Below are 22,728 nucleotides of genomic sequence, written 5' to 3' on the forward strand. Positions count from 1 at the left end.
CTTCTCATTTAATTTCAGCTGTAATTCCAAGTTTTTGTTTATTAAAATTCTTAGTTACTGAAATTCTGAATGAAAGTGAAGTATATTTAAAAATAAATCATCAGCCAGCGGAAGTGTATCCTGGCGCATAAGGCTCAACGTGGAGTTATTGTTGAAACGACACGAAGAGTGAACGAAGCCTGAGAAACAACAAAAATTAACAGATCTAAATAGAAATACCCCTAGAAATCATAATAGGATATTCTTTCACTAGATGACAGCCAGGTTATATAAATTTAATATATTTGTACTAGTGGCAAAAAGGGGTCGATTGAGAGCGAGCTAGCTCCTGAAACAGTAGACACACGTTCATCCTTCCGTAAGCAATATTGCATGTAAGTGTTAAGTCATAGTGATAGAATATCGGAAGAGAGGAAGCTGTGCAGCCATGCATTCGAATTTGTGATGTTGTAGAAGAACAGTCTATAGTATTTAACGCTCGCTCAATGATGTGCCAATTGACAGATCGGTCAATGTTATCAAATAAATAAGCTACAAATGGCAATAGTTCTGTTTGACCGTTCATTTTAGTAAGTCCTGAAACGCGTCGTCGCTGTTAACTGAAAATGCATCGGACCGAATTTATAAAAAAAAAAAGATAATAATAATAACAAGAGTGTAAATATCTTAAAATAAAGGGCACTGATGAATCATAGATTAACGTTTATGTTTTTCTTGTAGGATTGTTGGGGGGCACCCAACTGTATTACTAATAAGTTAACTGGCAGCAAACTGTTTTGTACAAATAAGAAACTAAAACGGAAAATTGGTGTGACTATGCATGTCTTCTTTGAAGAATAATTGAGTTTACGAGTTGAACGGGCAATTCGCATATTTCTCTGACTAAATTCACTCGTGGACTAGATCTAGTGGAATACATATTGTTTTACTTAATCCTATGTAAACTATAGACAGTTTACATAGAATCGTAATTCAATCGTATTTGACCAACTGGCAAGGTACAAAAAATGGGTTAAAATAAGATAATACACAAATAAACGCAAACAGGGTATATTCAAGGAGTCGTTCACCATCTTGATAAAATTATAATATAATCTAAGATAATTTAAATATCTGAATGGATGTACACTATATATGTAAGCTCCAGCCGCCAGGCGATCTAAGTTATAGTAATAAGACGTCAGTGGTCGTAACACTATGATAATTCACACAAATCAACGGAGAATTCTACAAAAATTCTACAAAAATTTTAAGATCCTGTCGTTCGCTATAGACAGGCTCAACAAAAAGACAAAGAAGTTCACCCTTTTGTTTATTATTCTTCACAATATAGGTAGACCCCAATGCTTCTTTCTTGGAAAAGGAATTTAAACTTACGAAGCTAGGTCACTTTTAATTATCTTATTTACTTAATGAGCAAATCAAAAACCTTATATTACTACATGTATGACTCATGTTTTAGACTAATGTTCGGGCATTCATGTACCTCGGTACTTAACCGTTAACTCAAGGATGATGTGTTAGAGAGGCCTGTAATGACGATTACGGAAACAACTTAGTAAACGTCGTGCGAAACAGGCCAGCGTTTCTCGAGCAAGTAAACTCAACAGGCAATGATAGTGCGGAAGATATTCAAAGCATCACTGCGTGTCACTCATCCACCCACATAAATATCGAAATTCTACATTTTTGCTTTCAGCCTTTCTTAATCGCCTATTTTTAATAGATTTCTTATTAAGCTTTGGTAGTTGTGCTGCTGAACTCCCAATAAGTTCTAAGTAAAAGTAATTTTCATTGGCAAAAAAGAAATGTTCTGCTGTGTGCAGATGGTAAAAATAGTTAATTACGTAACCTAAAATCGTAGGATATGAAGAATACCGTTCCAAAAGGCAAATATACACTCATAAGGTAATATTGATATCTATAAAAGTCAGTATTTATTTTTTGCAAAACTTATACGCAACTGGTAAAACATTTTTGTGGTTTCAACGCCCTACCACATCGCTCGCTGAACTCCGCTAAGCTTGTTATAATCCGCTAGGTGCCTCCAGGCCATTCGTGCCATTCGATAACGGACGTCCACGCTGCGTGCACGTGAGGTAAGTACACATCTGAAGAAAATTGCAGACGCACAGGACGTGAGTAGGTTTTAGCGTGGTTAAAATCTATACAATATTTTGGGTACTTGCAGTCAGGCTGTGGGTTCTAATAAAAATTATTCGGTCCTTGTGTGACCGCTTTACAACAAATTGATTTTCCTCAGATTGATTAAAATATGTACGTTCTTAAAAAATACTGATGACCAACCTATTGTGCATGCGGGTAAAACAGCTGTTTAGAGGAAAAGCGTGAAGCTCCTGGGACACTACTTCTTGAAGCGCCTTTGGAAGGATATCGTTCCTTTTCATTGCAGTGTACTGGAGGCGTTCGAACGCATATTCCTTCACCATCTGAAGAAAAAATACCGGTGAATTAGGACGTGTTGCAATATAGGTAGTATATACCTCTTTCTGTTAGAACTACGGCACCTGTTTACTGTTTTCGACTTTAATGTCTGTGACGTATTTTCACACTTGAGTCAATAAACTGCGGAAGTATAGCTCATAATCGGGAACTGGGGTCTGTTCTAGACTGTATATGCTACGGTAGATGAAAATATCATGCCAACTTCGGTGCGTTCGCATAGGATGACTGGTCATGCGGCCCAAAAGCCTGAGTTATGTTCGGCGATAGCTATTCAGGAGGCGTTTTTCTTAATCTGCAAAAATCCCTTTAAAATCACGCAAGCATTCAGATCAGTCGTACTTAATGATCCGCAACGGGCACATATAAGAAGACAGTACAAGCTAAAAGGAAATCACTTTTTGTAGAACGACGAAACAAGGCTCTTCTGGCAATGATGCCGAGGTGAGTGAGAATGATACACATTATTAGCGTACTAGATACGTGGAGTTCATGATGAACGCTAACTGCAGGGAAGGAATTCATTCAACCAGTCAAAGCCAGTACTGTACGTCACAACAGGCAAGTTCCCCTAGCAACACCAAGAGGCCAACAACTGCGCCGATCGTTACGAGAATGTCGTGCTGCGTTAACTAGGATTTACCGACAGTATTAATTATTAATTGACTTTCCTTATTTTGTGTAGTATATGTTGTTGATAGGATTTGAAACAGCGATCCATGATATCTCTCAATTAATGACATCACATGTACCTTATTTTTTTTATCTAGATTATATTTTGAACCATGCAACAACAGACTTTTGCGCATTCACTATCCTGAATCTGGCAAATATACGTGGTTAGCATGCACATCGCGTTTTAAACAGAATGAATATTGAAATTCTTAAATTATTTTCTTACTGTATTAATTCTTTCCAAATGTACAAAATTAGAATGTTCACCTGTAGTAGTAAATATGCTTAGTGTCTATCATTGCGTTTTTTTTTCATAGTCCTATGCCAGCTGTAGACCAGTTTACTAAAAACATCACACACCTTCCCTAAAAAATGTCCCCGTACAATCCTCACTCTAGAGTCAATTTTACTGGTAGTAGTATTTACTGGTCATAATAATAGCCGGGGGCAATAAACCAGTACATTGAAACAATCGATTGAGGACCAATCGACGTCTACGGAAACCAAGAGCAATATTTTAGGAAATTAATAATACAGCATAGTAGCACTAAACACAGCAGAAACCGCATACACAGGCTTGTGTGTGGCAATGAGGCCTATCAGGCCTTGCCATCGTCATGTGATCCAATTAACCCACATAAAGGAAGCGACGGTGACAATAATAACGCCAACAACAGCTACAGTACAAACTCCAGTGATCTATACGGTACTCATAATGGCAGTAGCTTAGATAATCTAATTTGTCGCCAACAAAATTGATCTAACTATTTAAGCGTGCACTGAAACCCTCCACGGCTAGTTACGTAATTAAAATATTTAGGTTTTTACAACAGTTCTAAGAAAAACTAAGCCTTATATATCTTTAGCCGATAAAAATGAATTAAACTGATGACTTAAACCTAATTCAATCAGTAAAGTTCTAACGAAGGCTTTCGATCAAACTTACCGATCCAAGACAAATTTGTTCACGAGAATTGAATCTGACGAATTTAGAGTTCAGTGTATTTCATATTTTGCTTGAGTCACTGGAAAGAGCAATATTCGTTCATCATCTATAAGAGAGATAATTTAGCGATCTTACCCAATGGCCCTTTCGTAAAACCTGCAGTTTTTATTTGTCGTCAAGAATGTGCCAAACAAGTGAATATGAAAGAAAACGCGAAGCCGAATGAGAGCATTGGAATAAAGAACAGACCTCTTATTTACTACGGTTATTGACTTCCTATACGTTTCAATCTCAGTACCCTATTTCTACTTGTATTGTACATAACAAGGTACGTATTAACTGTTTTTTTTTTAGATACACTGCACCTTCCTTCCAATGCTATTCAGCATTCTCGCGTGTTTTAACGGTCAGATTTCGTTGACTATGTAATTTACGAAGAGCGACTTTCTCAATTTACGTGATCATCGTTCTTGGCTACGGTTACAGGCGTCTACCAACATTATGACGCGAGCTGCCAAAAGTTGCAAGTTATAGCATAAAACTATATGGCTAGCTACCATGTCGCGCCACCGGTGATGACACAATTGGAGCAATAATCTATTCAATATCTAGATCAGTGAAGCAACAAGCGGCTATCCAGTTCGGAGTCTAGTGTTAACGCTGGACTTTCACCTTAAACAAAAGGGGATTGGAGAAGTTATCCGTGACGCAGCAACATATCCAACGAGGATAGGAACAAGTTGAAGTACTAACTCGGTGTTCACAGCACAGATCTATGGTCTCTATAGGCCTGTGATGGTTTTACCACTCAGCTGAACAGAAAAGAATGTAAACTGAAGTTTTGAAACCGTTGATCTGATATTTGAGGGCTGGATAAGGCAACTAAGCGTATGTTGTTCGGAACATATGGTGTCGTGATTTCTGTAGAGTTGACACGTGTAGTCCAGACGGGTGGTCACCAGATGGATAGTTGGTAAGAACAAAGCTACTGCTTGTCGGTTTCTAACAAATAATTCATTCTGGAGCTCGTAGTATAAACAAGCCCTTCTCATTAGCCTAATTAATTTAAAAGCTAACGAACAAACTGGCTAGAGGCATATAGAAATTTCTCTAATAAGTATAGGAAAAAAAAGTCTATGTACTGAAGTGTAAGTATGTACTGAGTCGATAACGTTCTTTGAGTGTTAGGTAAAAAATATAATAGCACCATAAAAATTCTTATTCGAACCTGGCAAACATACTGTTCCGGTTATGTACTACCCGATATCATGTATTTAAATGTTACAGGGTTCAAAGGAAATGAAACATTTTACAAGCTCAGGTTTTAACTGTTTTTTAAATGCAATGCCTATTTAAATAAAGGCAAATGAAAGGTGAACAGTGTTAATGTTGCTCTATTTAAGTTCTTCTTAAGTATTCTGTTGCACAAGTTGTTAACTTATGCAACAGAATTTCAAGGATAATTAGGAAGGTTGGCGCTACGCGGCGTAAAATTTTACTGAACATTACTACCGTTATTCGACCTTATTCAAAATTTTTTCGATGCTGGAAATGTCTCCATGACTCACTCCAGGACAGGTTCCATTGTTGTAAATAATATAGCAACATCAGATTCAATGGTTGAGTTAGCCGTGAATCTCTTAGGTCGTCAAACCAACCTGTTGTTGATTCAGTTCGGACCTGCCACTTACTCGAGATAGTTAGGTTAGAACCATGATGTACAATAAATCTGGTCTAACGCCTGCTGCTGTTTTGGAACTACTCACGATCCGCTCCACTGGCTGAAAACCCGAAAGTCTGCGCTGGCTGACGAAATGAATACCCGAAGCATTATGATTGCTACGGCTAAACATACCGTGCCTCTCGCTGCTCCAGCCGATGTGCCACTCCCTGTGATATATATAAAAGGCAGAAGGCTATCATAATATCTGAAACAAACTATAAAAGAGCTACTCTAGAGCATAGATACGTCCTTAATAGCCAATATATGGACTATAATTCTAGGCGATATACCAAGGCAAGCTGTAGCGACGCAGCACCAGACTAAGTAGCTTTGTTTTGGCCGCAAAATGTTAACAACGTACATCTACACAAATGTCTGAATTGGATATAGTATAACAAATATAAAAAGGTTTGTTTACACATTACAGACGCCTCTTAACTTCCAAACGATAAATATATTAATAATAATAACTATAACTATTATATAAATAGTGAACTGTGGATCTTGATTAAGAAAATTCTATCGCACATTACAGAAGCAGAAGTCAATCTCCAAGGCTTGACGTTGACCTAGACAATAACAACTCTTCTAAAATACTGGATTTGCCACAGATAAAATGGATAATTAGCATTTCTAATATCAAACGCATGCGGATGAATTGTCTATGAATGGCTCAACGTCGCTTCAATATTGAGCAGCTCCGAAATAACAGACCGCAGTAGTCAGAAATCGAACCTAATTATGGAATATAACGCTACCATATTCCCATTAACCTGTGTCTAGCCAAATAAAGCGAATGTTCATTTATAGTTTTTAAACCGCGTTTGCCTTGGGCCAAGAACAGTAGGTCCGCAGTCAACATATTACAGCCAAATAGAAGTAAAATGCCTGAATGCTTTCCACAAATGTTTATTCAAAAATTTCAGAGCCTGTTTTCGAACATAGTAAACGACTTATTACTCTTCATTCCATACATTCATACAAACTGGTACAAATTTACACGTCTTATAAAAACTACATAACCTGCAGTCTGCCGTCGATGGATCATTTCGCAGACCCCCTTTAGTTTAACTGACAGTTTTCTATAATTCTACAAGGGACCAATAGGAAGAATAAATGGTTTTATCGTATGTAGCACCAAAAAAAAACGTTCTGGTTCGCAGTATGAAACGCAGAGAATTAGCCGAAATCTCTCTATAATCTCTCTATATTCTCGTATGCTACGGTCCGAGAATGCGATACAATTCAGAGCATACCAGACGGATTATTTGTGAGCCAATTAGTAGGCGCCGATTAAAAAACACAATGTTTTTTTCTTTCAATTCGAAACAATTGCATTGAAATGCTTTTGAAATGCTAATTTTATTATAATGAAAGCAAAAGAATCTATTGCATTAAATGTCACAAGGTAATTAAAGGGGTTTACTGATTACTTTTGACTGATACACTTTAAAGTGAAATTTAGCCACAGACTATTATTCAGTGTATTTCTTATTACTTAGCAAGAAAAGTCGCTATCACACACCCCCGGCTAATACAGAAAATCTGATTCATTATTATACTGGTGTGTTAACGCCAAATCCGACTCAATTGATATAATCATAATATCAAAATGGATGATTCACTGATAGATATGTAAGTGTTGTTAGTTTGTGCCATAAGGCTTTATTAAATTAACAGACATTGCAATTTCGAAGCAACAACAAGCAGTTCAGATGCAACCGACAGAGAAGGTTATGAGTACGTCTGAACGACTAAATGTGATATTTGCTAATTTTTGTAGGGTGTAACTGTAGCTTTCGATACATACTGCAATAATCAATATAAGGAAATTATTCAGTTTTACTGTAAAAGCCATATACCGCTGATTTAATGTCCGCTAGCGTTGTTTACATACGTATTAGAATGCTACGTTTGTCGCATACAAGTCTATTTGATAGTGCCTCTGCAAGAACATCTTGCTTACTTTATCTTGCAGCTGATTGCGGAACTGTCACCGTCTTACTATTTTTCTACGATCACGAAGAGCTTTGTCACGGCTTGTTATTGCGAGAAGACTTCAACACAACTAAATGTTCTTTAGGCAAACAGTTAAATGGATTTTCTGAAGTACATTTATGTACCTGCACCAGATAGGAGTGACTCTGAGTCACCTGGGTCAAGCTTACATAAGCATATGTTCTGTCATTCTGAGGCTGTACCCGCCATCCTGTACCAAAAATAATTGGAGATCATTAAGGGCCATGCGGCATTCTGTTACTCTCTAAAAATTTTGCCAGGACTTAGGATAAAAGGTATATAGAATGCGCGCGTACATTTTGCCCAAAGCAGTCTTCGAATGGCCCAGGCACCAAACTACAAGTGAAATAACGTAGATTATATTCATGTGCACAAAGATATGTTCATGGACATACAAATCTTTATAAATACTAGTTGAAAAAATCGTCGTCATTCAATGGTCGCTGTGATAGCCAGCGTAGAATTAGCAAATGGAGGTGCATGACATGGCTCTTTGGAATGCTGAATACGCTTCAGCGGAGACATGTTCTAACATAGCGAGTGCAGCCACGAGCAGTAATTCGTTTGTTGCGTCCTTTTTTCCTCTCCGTATCACTTGTCCTCTATTGTCGATGCAGTTCGTGTGCTTTCCCCTCTTCTCTCGATTAATTTTTCGATTCACTTAAAAATAATCATCTGTCGTCTATTTATAGGACGTGGGCAGGACATGACTTGGCCAGCCACCAATTATGTGCTGTTGGTTCGTAATCAGCGACGGCAGTGTGAACGACAGTGCCGTTCTCGTACGCACGTACGCTGCACTCGGCAAAAGTTAGCGCATACCAACAGCGTCCACGAATAGAGCTTTGAGGAGGAAACGTTCACGCTACAGCTGTGGCAGCCAATAGCATCAGCAGCAACAACACGGCATTCGCCATCGGCACTGTTTATATGTTGATACGTCGAGACAGCGTACAGTAAACGTACATCACGCATAATCACGAAGATTCCGAGTCACTTTGAGCGTTTGCTCGTCCAACGTTGCTGGCGAAAAGGCAAATTTAAGTCCGCGAAAATGGCGTATCGCCGAAGACGCAGTCGTGCGACCACGCTGTCCATAAAGAGACCAGTCTTTTACTAATCACCAGCAAAGTCGTAAGTAAGCCAATGTGCGCATATCGGTCCGGAAATTCCCATTCGATATGGAATAATACGGTACTGGCGCTCATAGTGGAAGCAGTGATTTTGGCCGTGTCCAGAGGAAGGAGATCTGGAAGATACTCACACTTCGCCGCCCCCTCCGCCATCAGGGACATCAACGGATGGCGAAGATTTTGAGACAGTTTGAGAGAAGTCCTTTTCCATCACCGGCCTTCTGGCCCCTTAAATTTTCATGTGCTAAAAGTACAAATGACAATTTTGCGGTTAACCTTGAATTCCATCGATGTGTATGTATTGTCAATGGAATACTATACCGGATAATCCAACAGTAGATAATTCGGATATAGTACTGTACAAAATCGTTACTAGCACGTATGAAACCATGCACGATTTCGTATTGCTTATCTCACAAAATTTCGTTTCGCCTTCTTTGACTTTAGTTGCTTTTCTTATGGATACTATTACATATACCAACTGTATTTCTAAAATGGTTTGAGAGGTACATGCGTAGTACGTTGCTAAGGTACTGCTAATTATATTTATATATAAGTTGTTTCGAATTTCTTAACAACATACATATTGCATATACGATTATATTGTAACCACGATGCTCCTTAACTACGCACCGGTTACATATTTTGTCCGAAACGTAAAAAATCAGTGAACAAAACATATAAATACTACGATTCATAGTATGCTGGTAGTGTTGTGTGAAGTCGGTTAAAAACTTTAATCGTTCTTTCTCCCGCTAGGAACTGACGCGCACTATAGCTTAACCTACACCCCATGCAAGCACGGGCTAGGTAAACTACAAAGCAATTGCATTAAAAAAACAATTAGGTAAAACATTTCTAATTATGATAAATGGCAATACTTCTCAGCGAATGATAAATATATATAGCCGTATCTCCATCGACAGCAGTGCTTGGATGGTAAAGGTGGTAAGTGGTAGAATAAGAGATGTCGTGTGATGCGTGCCCGCGAGTTTGACTACGGGCGGACAACCGACGCCTCTGGGGTAATTTTAGCCTTCAGTGCAAATGGGAGATGCCCCAGATCAAAGCAGGCCACTTTTAGGTCAAGGCAGCACCTCTAGTAATCCCCATGAAGCTATACGACCGCAGATTGTCAGGACAATCACGGATACGGTCACGAGAGAATTTATGCGGGAAGTCCTCCTAGTTCACAAGTAAATTTTACTCCTAATATGTTTTAAGTTCCACACTGTCGTGCGAACGATCCTGGAAGTAAGACCGTTTAAATTTGCTGGATAAAACCCTACATAACCGACGGAACCGATCTAATACAAATACATCATTTGGATTCTACGTTCACTACTTAAGCCTTAGGTGTTACTGCAGACAGCTGCCTTCCAGTGTGAAACGAAGTGTGTCTTTCTTCAGGTTCAAGCCTGGACCGCCATGTGTCACTATTTATAGTAAGCAGTATATCACGAAGGCAGTAATGCTTATTTCTAAAACCTCGCCAATAAATGAACATGCATTTGCAAAAACACATATGTTTAAGATCTATTTGGTTTTGAAACATCATTAAACTGTCATGCAATATATTTTAGCTGGCAATCACGTCTAAGGGGATGACGAAAACGAAGGGAATCAGCTTGGTGTTCATACTAATATTCTTTCTTGTATATATCATTGTTGTTTTATGTCATCGCTAAGTTATTCTGGACAATAAGAATCCTTATTATATGTTCGTTCAATACAAAAAAATATCGGTCAGCTTTAAACCCATATCTATGTTAAACATTTGTAACAACACACATAACGAACGATTTCATTACGAAATAGGTGCATTCGTGACTGTACAACTAGTGAAATCGAGCCGTGTCTTTTAATGGAACACCTAGTTTAGTAAACTGGACAAATTCTGTATCTACATCGACGGAGCTCGATCGAATCCATTAACCGAAGAGCTTTGTTGATCCTCTATTCCCGCTGATTGCTGCTGCCACAAAACGTACGATTAGTAGGGGCTTCATAAAATTAAACCAGAAGTTAGATTCCCCGAACGCCTATTTCAGGCTTCTAGCTTGACCAAAGCAGATCCCTTGAGAAGTCACCTCGTCATTCACTGTTGACGACACTGCAGGGAAACGTTTTCATTGCGAGTGATGCCTAGACCAGTCACATAATATTCCTATTGAATTATTATCAATCCTTGACCAACCCGCAGAGAAGCCTTGACACAGTCAACCATACCCCACAACGTGTTCCCGATGCTGGTTCACAAGCTCAACGCTAATTATAATACAGCTGCCAGTAAGCACTGAATACGCGCAGACTTCCCAATACCCTGGAGGAACAGCCAAAGACGGCAAATGCTTAAATCTCTTTCAAGTTTGTGTTCAGATGGGAAGCCACATAATTCTGAGCTGATTAAGTAGTGTTTCATAGCTAACAGTTATGAATGCTATTCACGTGTTATTAGTGATAAGCCAGTATGCAAAAAACACGCATTGTTAGCAGTGTAGAGATTTCATAGGCCGCATATAAGCTTGACGAAAGCTCGCATATATATTCTACATAGGTTCAAGGTCTATGAGTTTGCTGTACACCGTTTATTTGCAATGGGTTTTTACGTTTCGCACACAATCGTATCAATGGAAGATCCATATTGTCAATAAATAACGCATTAAACAACTCATTGCATCCAAGAAGTTAGCTCGGTATAGGTACTTTGCAGCAAGCTCTTGTTTTTCTATTGAACAGCAAACCAAATGTACTTTGTGTCATCGTAGAATAATATAATTAAAGGGAATACCCAAAAAGACGTTAAGCGCTTGCGCTTAAGTCAGGCGACTGGCGGATATCACAATCGGCCAAGCTTAAGCTCGGCTAGTCCCGTCACGTATCTTTTTGGATAACAGGATATCGTTCACGCAAAAGGTAGCAAAATTTTTAAAAGACAGAAGCCGTAAGATAACCGACTGACGGCATCTCTGCGCCACGATTTGAGCTATACATCGACAATAAAACGGAATCTATATTTATTTAAATGCTTAGTTCCACGACCCAATCATTGCCTATATATAAATTCAGGGGTTAGAGGCGTAGTCTTTTTTGGCCTGTCACTATTAAAGACTCGAATCATTTTACTAAATGTTAAATTTTTAAGACAGTTAATACAATAATTTCTTATCTGTCTAGAGTCTCACAAAGAAGTGCTAGATGCATTCAATTGGCAACCGAAAGAGAAGTCCCTGTTTACTTCCATAGAACGGCGTTTAGCCGGCTTAGCTCGACAAGAACCATACGTTACTCAAAATAATTATTTTATTAGAATATAAGGTTGCGTTGAATTGTGAACATTCTGTGAAATCCTTAGTTTGCATGTATCAGTGGGAGAACCATAAAGAAAACATATCAGTGGATTTATTTTCTATTGAATAAATTAAATTTACCCTCATACAACAAAACGCACTTTTGCTATTTTCAGTACTTACCTATCGAGATCATTTAAGACTGTATTAACATTTTAGAGTTAAGCAATGCACACCCAAAAGGTCGATTTCTTTTCTACACCCAGCGATAAAATAACGTATATGCACACAACCATATTATCAAATGTACCACATTCGCACAAACGTTATTATATGAGATATACCATGCGACTTTTCTAATGTTACGAAGTCTTAGAATCTCTCTTTCTGTTAACGTCATAGTTGGCCTATCTATAAGGACAAGTCATTAACAGTAAAAAGGCAACTTAGCCGGACGACGATTAGAAAGACACGTGGATCAAGGTTGTCGGCGAGCGTCATTTCATGTAAATTTATGTCGTAAAAAAATAGCTTTATTTTCAAAGATTATTTCGACTAATTTTTTTTCAAATCTAACAAATGCACGCAGACATTCTCATACAGAATATTGATAAGAAACGACATGACCTTTTGTGGGGTTAAGCGCAGCTGATGTGAAATATCAAATTAAAACAGGAAATAATGAAAATGAGAAGTAGCTCAGGAGCCCCCGAATTTCTGGACCCTAAGACGCGCTAATGTGAGGTTCCCTCTATTTGGACTTAATTAAAAGAAGGTCAGCCAAAGGCATAAGTTAACACAATCGTTTAGTGAGTAGAATAGACTCAAATTTCAAGTAAATGCCTCCAATTTGTTGCAAAAGCCTAGCAAAAGTTTTTGGTGCACTTGCGGAGCAGGTATGTCGTTGGAACAGATAGAGTAACAACAAATTTTTGAAACAATGAATGTTCCTCCAAAGCAGCTCGTCACTTTCAAACCACATTGCAACAAGAAAATCAAAATAATGAATAAACTTTAAAGTACTGGACCTCACCTACTTCTAAGCAAAATGCAGTATGAGACTTGGCTACAAAACGTGCTTAAGTAACGAAAGCGTATTACGATTCAAATGCTTTGATGCGAGGACAAGTACATGTAAAAAATCTATGCTTCAATACCGGGGATTTGGCAAATCACACAAGTTCTTGCTAGTTTCCTTGAAAAAAAATCTAGAGGCAAATGAAAAATACACCAAAATATTTTTTCTTACCATCGCTACGGTATACTCATTTAGATCACAGGTTATGAGACAACATTGTTCCGTAGGATTAGAAAGCCAAGCTTGAGTCGAACCTATACTCAATTCATATCCATGCGTATTAAGTTCGCTGCTCCAGAGTGAGAACGAAATCTGCACCCCACTTTGGTGAAAATTTTTACCCACATTAGCCAACACTGACGATAGAAGCATTGCATTTGCACGCCGCGTACAAAAGTATTAGTGGCTTAGCATCAGATGTATCTCTAGACTTCCATAAGTAAACAAACCTCATATCAATACGGATTACTAATCTGCATGAGAATCAATCCGATCGGCCTAGCCAATGAATCCATTACTAGTATAATGAGAGATACTTTTTTGTTTGAATTATAGTGTCCGTATAATCTAACTCATATACACCATAGCACCACCTAAGTGTGTTGACCGTAGACTCTTGCACTAACACCCCAATATAGTCCGGTGTCCATATTTTTCCAGGAGGTTGCCTTGCTATCAAAAGGATCATCCAGTGACGATTCGCTTGAGCGGCGAAGGATAACAGCACGTTGGGCTCCTTTTAGCTTCATAGGTGGTACGTCCTCGACGCCGGCTAAGGGGTCAAGGACCCCTGAGAGGTCCTATCATTTCCCTCAAGTGCTTTGGATCACACTAACGAAAATGTCTGATCTCGAACTATAACTCATGCGCTACCAAATACTGCGCTAACACTTGACCTACAACTCTCAACATTTCTGCACTTAGGCCCAACGTATTTTTTCGAGGCAATCTTTTGCCAACCTATTGCACCTTGCAATGATTCTTGTTCTCATTTCATGCCTATTTTTGATATGCTGGAAAGTGAATGGTAGAACATAAGAAGAAACAATTTATGCTAAGAAAATATTTACTGCTTCTGAATGCCGAAATTGGTATGTTTTATGAACGATGGCCTGGCTCTGAGATTGGAGTTAGATCACTACACCGACTAAACGGGAAAGCAACTCCGTTTCCTACTAAAACAATTATGCTTTATTACGACCAGGAGATCTTACTTAAATTCACAAAGGTCGAAGTTTAATACATGCTATTTTCCCACTCAACAAAGTACGAGTCCAATTCTTACTATGAATTGGCTTTTTGACGAATAGAAAATATATGTGGTCGTGAGAACCATATGCACTCTTGATATAAGTTAGAAACAATTTTTGAAATTCGAATTCAGCAATATTATAGTGTGAAAACAGCAAAATAGTCTTTTTGGTGGAAAGATTGGATACTCTGAAACATTACTGTTCTAATTTTCCGAAAGGTTAATGTTTATACTAGATGTAACATTAAGCGCTGTGCCATAAAATACGTTCTACCGGTTCCTTGACATACACAGATGTTCTAGCTAAACATATATATATATATATAATTTAAAATGTTTTCTATCGATTTTCCCATAGGCTCACAAGTTATTAACATTATCCAATCGAATAAACCCGTATAATGTTAGCTAATGATAAATATTTCTTTCCTCAGTATCGTGCACAGTTAATGTAATGTAAATGTACCATCTTCCACCTCTGCCAACAGAATATGACACTTCGCACGATAGATGCGTTTTATTATTTTGTATCTGTATGCCAATATTTCACTCAATATAGAAGACCTTCTTTTGCCTCAAAATGTATCAAAGGTATATAGAATAACTCGATGCAAACAGAGCTGCATTAAATTTCAAGCAATGTAAATAGGTACATAAAATGTGCACCGTTAGCTCACCTTTCGGCGTTTATAGTCACGATACATTCTGGCATCGACCATCAAATCACGATTTTGCGGCTCTGTCCAGACGGCGGGCGCCCTTGCCGTCAGCACATTTCTGCAAACTCTCAGTAATGTCTGCATCTTTCCGCTCCACCTAAACTAATACGTTGTATTTTTTTCTAATGTGCTGAATCCGAGTTCCACAGGAAACTCCACTTCGCGCAAAACCCTACTCGTTCGATAATGCAAGAATATAACCGACTTTCCGTCGAATAGTGCCCTAATAAATGGAACAGCGTTACGGGTCGTTTGAACAAAACGCGCCATCTTTTGCCATCTGTTTCTCGATTAGTCCACATTCAAATCTAAACGTAAAACTTCTGTCGTTACTCTGCTTATTGTCATGTGCTCGTGTGAATTCAGTTAGTTCTTAATAAGGACTGTTGTCCTATGACAGAAATTTGGATAGTATCGTCGCTTATCAACTGTATATGGGCGTGTGTGTGTGTGTGAGTGAGTATCTGGGTGTATATATAACATTGCGGATATTTGTGGCGGGCAGTTCCTGCTATCGTCTCCGCAGCTTCAATCTGCTTTCGCGCCCTCTCCTATATGTGCCACAAACAGTGCCACGCTGTCGTGACTGTGGTACGTTTAGTGGTGAATATCCATCAGATGTTGGGAAGCACTGGTCGAAGCTGGTCGACTAGTGTTGAACTACTGCTTCCCTTAGAGAGAACAATAAAAATAGTATCATAATTTGAGCATTATAATTCGTACAACAACGCCTAAATTGTATCCGGCCAGGTCGAACAACTTTTGCTACAACATAGCAACATTAAACTACGAAAAATAAGTTATTTCAAGCTATCTCCTGTTTAGGTCCTAAAGCCTGTGTGCCAAGCTCTAGTGCTCCATGTGAATGTGACAGCGTGTGTGTACAGGAAGTTTTTTTTTTTTGTTTTGTTGTCTTGTACGCCGTTCACTCGATAGGAATTGGCGCAGAGAAAAACATCGTGAATGCTTCGCCAGGATTACGTGTGGCGTGTCTGTTACGTGTTATACAACAGCAGAAAAACTGTTTGGCTGGGGGAAATTTAAGTGAAGTTCTTCAAGGAAAGGAACTAAACTAGACTCATTGGATTTTTGGTTAGTGGTCTGAGCCAGTATCGTTAGTGTGTCAAGGGGTTGTCTTTGACGGTCCTGTGCGATGGCTTGTGCAGCACGACGGGCAACGAAAGTGCACGAATTTGTCGCACACGGCGCCGTTGTGAACTGCATTTCCATAGGACGAAAAAGTGGAAAAGTCGTTGCTACAGCGGGAGATGATAAAAAGGTAGGAACTGAATAAAACGCAGAGGAATAGAAACTGATTCAAACGCTTAGGAAGTACGATAGCAGAACGGAAACACTTGAAACAAAATATTTGTTTTTTTTTATTGTAATCTTTTTATTGTTATAATTTATAGGTCAGGGCGATTAGAAAGTGTAAAACATTGTTTTTGTATCTGGCCGGGAGCACTTAAGATGACTGTCTTTGTCTCTTTTGTTTCTAGTATTTTGCTTACTTGTTGAGCCAAGGAGAGGAGGATTAGCCAGTACGATAAAAGCAATCAGCAATATCAGCTATGGACTTTCATAATAAGAACTATCTTAAGCAACTTTGTGGTATTTTTCTTGATTCCGCCGTTCCTGTTTATAACATTTTTGAGTTAGTTTCTACTTTAATTCTGTTTTGATTATTTCCAAGGACAATGCAAAAATGTTTTAGGTTAGCAGAACCTCATCCTCAATCTATGAACGAGGTTTTCCGCTAACTTTAGCTGCTCTAGGTGCTGGTTGTTTAACCACTTTTTGCCGCGATTCTTTTCTGCGGTCATGACCGAAATCAAGACACAAGACTGTAGTAAGAGTTGTTTTGTAGGTAACAAAATCTATATGATATTCGTATTCATAAAAGGATTTTAATCATTAAAGTGTTGGGGTGCTCCGATTGATTATGAATAGGCTGGTCAGCCTTCATTCGATACTGCCATGAGCGGGAGTTATGTGAGCCACCCAAAAAACTAACCACAACTAGCTGCTCTGGCAGTATTTTGTTGCACTTCGTCTGTTATCTTACCTGCTCGCTCAGGCTGTATTGTTCTGTGTTCTTATGTATGGTCGTCATGCCCTGGTTTCTTACATGCTATACATGTGTGCACACTATCGGAAACACTCGTATAATTCCACCGTTACTACTCCAGAATTTGTCACAATTACAGTCGCAGTTCACTATTGACTGACTCATCTTGATCTGGATAACGGTCACCGCGCGCGTACAAACCTTACCATTGTAACTGTGCATATCTGCGATTGTTCGTTTGTGCGTGTGATCACTAACCTTGTGTGCATCATATATGTATGCATAACAATTACGACGATTGTGCTCTCAGACGCGTGTGTCGGTTGCATCGACCCCATCCCTAGCACACACGCGTACACAGACACACACCTTGATGCTTCTGTTCTTCTATTCAGTTTTCTGTCTCAGCTGGGTTCCCCCTTTTGCGCGTTGTTGCAATACGTTGCGATTGCCTAATATCAGAATTAGAGTATATTAATCAGGACTGAGATGGGGAAGCATCAGTCAGAATCTGAAGTTGTCGCAAAATGCTGATACGACATGATCACCAATTGTGTAGACTACTTTTCATTTAGCTTTCTGCGTGTATTTTTAACAATATTGTGTGATACTGTCCCACGCTACCTGTGGTACTATTCGTTTGTTCTAATATTCTGTGTTTGTTGTTTTTGTAGTTGTTGTTGTTCGTGTGGGACATGTCAGAGAAGTGCTTTGCCGGCGCTCAGGTGCTGCTCTTCCTGTGTCATTATGGGAATTGCTTATTTCTTTTGCTGCTAGTGGGGCTGGAGGACCTCGATGTTGCATGCTTGTTCCAAAGTATTTGCCTGTTGTCGCTTTGGAGGACTCATTTTTACTATTTTAGCAGATGCTGCTGCTATAACTATATACCTGACTGTTGTGAGCATTACTTTCTCGTTGTCTCTGTTGACGGCCTTCTTCCGTTCAACTGCCAACCGACAGCAGCACGTCCATGCTCATGACCACGAGCCAATAACAGGCAACGGCCGGCTCAAGTGGTGGCTAGTTGCAACGATGCAACCAAACAACAGCAAGCGAGCGAATATCGAGGGACCACCGTCCAACGTCATTCCACTTCTCTCCGCTGTTACAGTTGATATCAGCAGCAGCAGTAGCAACGACGCTATTCAAATATTCTTTTTTTTCCTGCTGCTGCTGCCGCCGCCGCTATGCTGTGATGTTATTATAGTTTGCTGTGTGCTGCGGAGATAGTTCTGCTGCAGCAACGGTGGCAGCAACACAGAGCTGCGAGTGCTACTATTACAGCTGCTGTTCTATCGGTAGTTCTACGCGAAATTCTATCGATGCAGCAGTGCTCGCCGTTTGATGATAGCTGTGTTGGTCTGTTGCTGGCTTACTTGCCTGTTCGCCAACCGACCGCGCTTACTGTCCGTTCGTTTTTCCGTCCGTGCGGTGCTTATGTATGGAGCCTGTAGCCCTTGTGGCCATAGATCGCTCGTGGCGATGATGGTAGTTCTGGTAGTTTTACATTCGGCTGCCTCCCTCCCCTCCCCCCTCCCCCGGTTGTACAACAGCAACGTAGTGTTCGGCTCGGGGTCGTTTTAAGTAACGTTCGTGGGAAGAAACTAACGTGGAGACGACGAAAAACGGATGTATGACGATGACGACGGCGATTCCGACGACAAGGGGTACCGCGACGACGATGCCGAGCAGAACAAAAGAGATGCAGAAGCACATTATGAGTGTCAAAGCAATGCAGCCAATAAAGCAGACACTAGTTCGGGGCGTGTGTGTGCGCGCCGATTACTGCTCGATTTGTGTTCGCCTGCCCGGGCGAGAACGTTTGGCTGGAAGAGTTGGCCGTGCTGGCGCGGACGAGCTGTCGTCCTCATGATTGGTGGTACACAAATTAAATCTATTAATTGTACAGACAGGCTACTGCAGCATTTAAGTCGGCTGGGAAAGTTAGTAAAAAAAAAAAAAAAAAAGGATGAAGCAAAATAAACATCCGTCCTAATTTGCAGCGCTTCAACATTACTGTACTATATTTAGTGGGATTATGGAAGAACACCAAGTCTGTACCTGAATGTTAATGGTGGAGTTTAACTTATTGTTCATCAACAATATGATAACTACCTAGGTACGTGGCCGAAACTGCGGATTTTATGCGTTTGCTGAAGTGTCACAGAAGCAGTTCCGGCTCATCCTGATGGCCTAGCAGTTTGTCTGTCTGGTTGGCTAGCCTTCGCTTGAACTCTTTACTCCTTCCCTCATCTCATTGTCGTCATTAGTTCGTTCGTTCCATCTGGAACTAGTAATGACGAGTCGATTAGCATTGCTTTCCAGCGCATAAAATTACTAGGACGAGTGGCCCGTTCATGTGTATATATGTGTGTATGAAAGCAGTATAAACTGTTTAGTAATGGCCAGATTACGTATAGTACTACGTTTAATTCCGGTTTTATGTTGCTTGAACGCAGGCGACCAGGACGCCCGGACATATAGTACATATAACAGTTCATCAATAATTCGGATTTACAATTATCGGACTCAGCACGAAGTACGATTAGCAGTAACAGGAACTTGTGTCAACATGTTGTCGTACTAACTGGATGTGGCTGAATATGTGAAACACCTTGATGATTTTAGGTATGAACACCGCTAGTGGGATGTACCAGGAATTTTGGAACGTCATATAAAAACCCCCGGGCAAGTTAATAGATTGATCTATGACGCGTTTTTTCTCGGTAGCTGGCCGTAAGCTGCTATTAGTACTAAGTTGTTCAAATGCCTACGGACTGTGGGCTGTCAGGAGCATTCTTTGTTGTCCATGAACGACCCGTCTTGTAGTTAGACAAGCTGCTTCTTTTGAGGCACCTCTGTGAAGCTCTATTCTGTGGGCGGTAAGTAATTTACTTGTTTTAAGGTAACAGGTCGTCATGGTCTTTGGTTGTTCTCTTGTAACATAACAATTCAAAGGTGTGGTCGTGCTGTTGGTGGTTGTTTATTGCTATCGAACTAATAATCTACTGAATTTGATTCATTTGAGAGAACCCAACTAATAATAAAACATTCAAGCTGTTCTATTTTCTTCTACCAGCTAGCTGAACTAGAATTCACCTGAAAAGCTATAGTATTCAAATTAAAAAAGAAAACCTGTTCTTGAGGAACGTCGTTACAGACACTATACATATATTTACAGAAATCAGTACGTACTAATTGTTGTAAATATTTATTTTGGAACTTTCATGGTCACGCGTATGCTAACATCAGCATGTATAAGAGGGTAGTTGTGGTACTAGAATGTGGCGTGAAACGGGTACGTTGGAATATTGGCTGAGTTTAATGGCGAATTCAAGCGAAGGGAATCCGCATCAATATGCATAGTTCATTCGAGTTACAGGATCTTTCTTTTATAAGATCGTGGCCGTCTGACATAACGCCGGAGACATTATTTCCCCCGAGTCATTGTCGTCTATGATGAGAGAAAGTTATCGAGAATATAGGTGAATCTTACTTTTTGTTTAAGCCAACAGAAAAGAACTGCTGAATGTATAGTATGCATGCATGTGTCTCTGAAATCTGACTAAGTTAATCTCTATAGTGAATCCGGAAGTAAAATTCTACCAGAGTAAACTGATCGAGAATCGACTCTATGCTACGCTGACTCTTCAGCTGATCGTCGATTGTGTGACAATTGACTCTAGTAGCCCAATCCGGGACTATGATGTTTGTCACACGAGATCTACCTGCAACTGCTGGGGCTAGCAGTGTTGAAGACACAGCTTATTTAATCGTTGCATTGAACGTATATTATTAGTTTGTTAAAATATCTGTAGAACTTAGTCAACTCGAAAGCTGCGTTGGTTTTCCTTAGCCAAAATCGGATGTTACGAGCAAAACGTATGCTAATAGATCAATATGGCCTTCATCTGTACAAAAACCAATGGCATTTTTATATATAGGAACATTGCCTCAACATAATAGATATCCGGAGCTCTTCGCTGTGAAAAAAATCCCAAAAATATGATGAACATGCATTGTTTTTCCCTGAGACTTTATTATCTGTTTAATGTTATTGGTTATTGGTTTAATGTTATTGGTGCACGAATTTTGCTGTTCATATTCGCCTTAGGTTCTGGCAAGGAAAAATCGCCGACACCTTAAGCTCACACAGATTTTTAGATTGAACTTACACGCGTTTGGTTTGCAAGGGCAAAAACCAGCAGTCGAACGAAAATAAATCGTATATATTGTTAGACTCTTCTTTTTTTTCTAAGGTCATAAATTTGATAATAAAATAGCAAAAAAAAACAAACTCCGGTTTACCCTCATGTTTTTTTAAATTAGACTTGTAGTTCTTTTAAATCACCTTTCCGATAATGTGGCATATGACGCCAGGCGCTTTTAGCATTAACAAAAAAAAGGTAAGAATATCTCTCTTATTTGGTCTTACAAAATGGGTAGTTACGTTTCTCCTCTATTTGGTACGTTTTGCGTTTGCTCTGTACGATCCTAGAAAATTTGTGTCGATTTACGCTGGAGGTTCACTTACGACCAATATGTACTGCTATCAGGCAACGATCGATTATCTATGAATTTGGGGCCGATTCTATGATTATGGCTCTTTTGGCCTCCGACAGATATAACGAGCAAAATATTTATTCCTTTTTAAGATAAAGTTGCTGATATATGCTATCACGGTGATTCGTTACAATTTTGTATTAACATTATATTGTATTGGCAGGAGTCTACCAGCATAAAGACTCGCTATAAGAGTTAAAACTGATATCAAAATGTGCGTAAGTTCTCTGCTGTTTAAGTTTAATAGTTCATATTCAATCGGTACATTTCCTGGTGAACCTTAGCAGTGCGTAACGATATGTATGTTGATATCTGTAATTTTTATTGTTATTTATTTTGTTATTATTATCACCAATCACCGAAACCAATGACGCAAGCCTATATCCTTATACGTTTGTATGAATTGCCTATGCAGATTAGTGTTCGTGCGTGCGTTACTTCGTAACCTTAATGCCTTTTGAGTAAACATTTTCTATGTTACGGCTTCCGTGTGTGTTTCAACAAGATAAAATTAATAGATTTGTTTGGATGCCTCCTACGGGGACGAGCGATTGGGTTCTATCATCTTCCTCGTGTCACTTCCGGTTGCGAAGACCATTGCCATCGCTACTGTGTGGCCGTGATGTCTGCGTTATATCATACGGATATAGTTACACATAGCCGGTCCCATCGGTCCGCAGTGTATTGTATATTGCCCGAAGTTGATTTCGATGACAAATCGGCAAAGAAGGACTTTTTTCCGATTCGTTATAATTATGGTCCAGTTACTACTTTTTTTTTCTGTTATCTTCTTTCTTGA

General features: G+C 39.4%; 2 protein-coding genes and 1 long non-coding RNA gene across 7 annotated transcripts in view; 2 read left to right on the forward strand and 1 right to left on the reverse strand.

Annotated features, from left to right (window-relative positions):
* Nucleotide 1: 1 nt before the first annotated feature.
* mRpS14 (mitochondrial ribosomal protein S14) lies at nucleotides 2–17,501 on the reverse strand. 5 transcript variants are annotated; one of them, XM_022831333.2, is made up of 4 exons: nucleotides 17,364–17,501; nucleotides 2,308–2,450; nucleotides 1,998–2,111; nucleotides 2–179 (listed from the first exon to the last, which is right to left on the reverse strand). In XM_022831333.2, the coding sequence occupies exons 1-4, from the start codon at nucleotides 17,409–17,411 to the stop codon at nucleotides 146–148; spliced, it is 339 nt and encodes a 112-aa protein (XP_022687068.1). In that variant the 5' UTR covers nucleotides 17,412–17,501; the 3' UTR covers nucleotides 2–145. The 5 variants fall into 5 exon arrangements, with proteins under 5 accessions (XP_022687068.1, XP_022687062.1, XP_022687065.1 ...); XM_022831327.2 differs by lacking the exon at nucleotides 17,364–17,501 and adding an exon at nucleotides 15,257–15,529; XM_022831330.2 differs by lacking the exon at nucleotides 17,364–17,501 and adding an exon at nucleotides 15,257–15,529 and having other exon boundaries at nucleotides 1,965–2,111.
* LOC111259372 (uncharacterized) lies at nucleotides 4,760–6,231 on the forward strand. Its single transcript, XR_002679604.2, has 2 exons — nucleotides 4,760–5,057; nucleotides 5,881–6,231. It is a non-coding gene; the product is annotated as an uncharacterized LOC111259372 (long non-coding RNA).
* kat80 (katanin p80) overlaps nucleotides 15,793–22,728 on the forward strand; it is a 36,338-nt gene continuing 29,402 nt past the window's right edge. The window contains exon 1 of the mRNA XM_086967869.1: nucleotides 15,793–16,577. Within this exon, the coding sequence (XP_086823995.1) occupies nucleotides 16,452–16,577 (126 nt within the window). The 5' untranslated portion in view covers nucleotides 15,793–16,451. The remainder of the gene's footprint in view (nucleotides 16,578–22,728) is intronic.

Source organism: Varroa jacobsoni, unplaced genomic scaffold, assembly GCF_002532875.2.
Source record: "Varroa jacobsoni isolate VJ856 unplaced genomic scaffold, vjacob_1.0 scaffold_326, whole genome shotgun sequence".
In the NCBI taxonomy this organism is placed as follows: Eukaryota; Metazoa; Arthropoda; class Arachnida; order Mesostigmata; family Varroidae; genus Varroa; species Varroa jacobsoni.

Excerpts from the sequence above, each read along its gene's own strand:
- mRpS14 (XM_022831327.2), bottom strand. The coding sequence starts at position 15,382 with ATGCAGACATTACTGAGAGTTTGCAGAAATGTGCTGACGGCAAGGGCG. Across the intron at positions 2,112-2,307 it reads TTTACCCGCATGCACAATAG|ATGTGTACTTACCTCACGTG; the intron begins GTTGGTCATCAG and ends AATTTTCTTCAG. Across the intron at positions 180-1,997 it reads GGAGTTCAGCGAGCGATGTG|GCTTCGTTCACTCTTCGTGT; the intron begins GTAGGGCGTTGA and ends GTTGTTTCTCAG.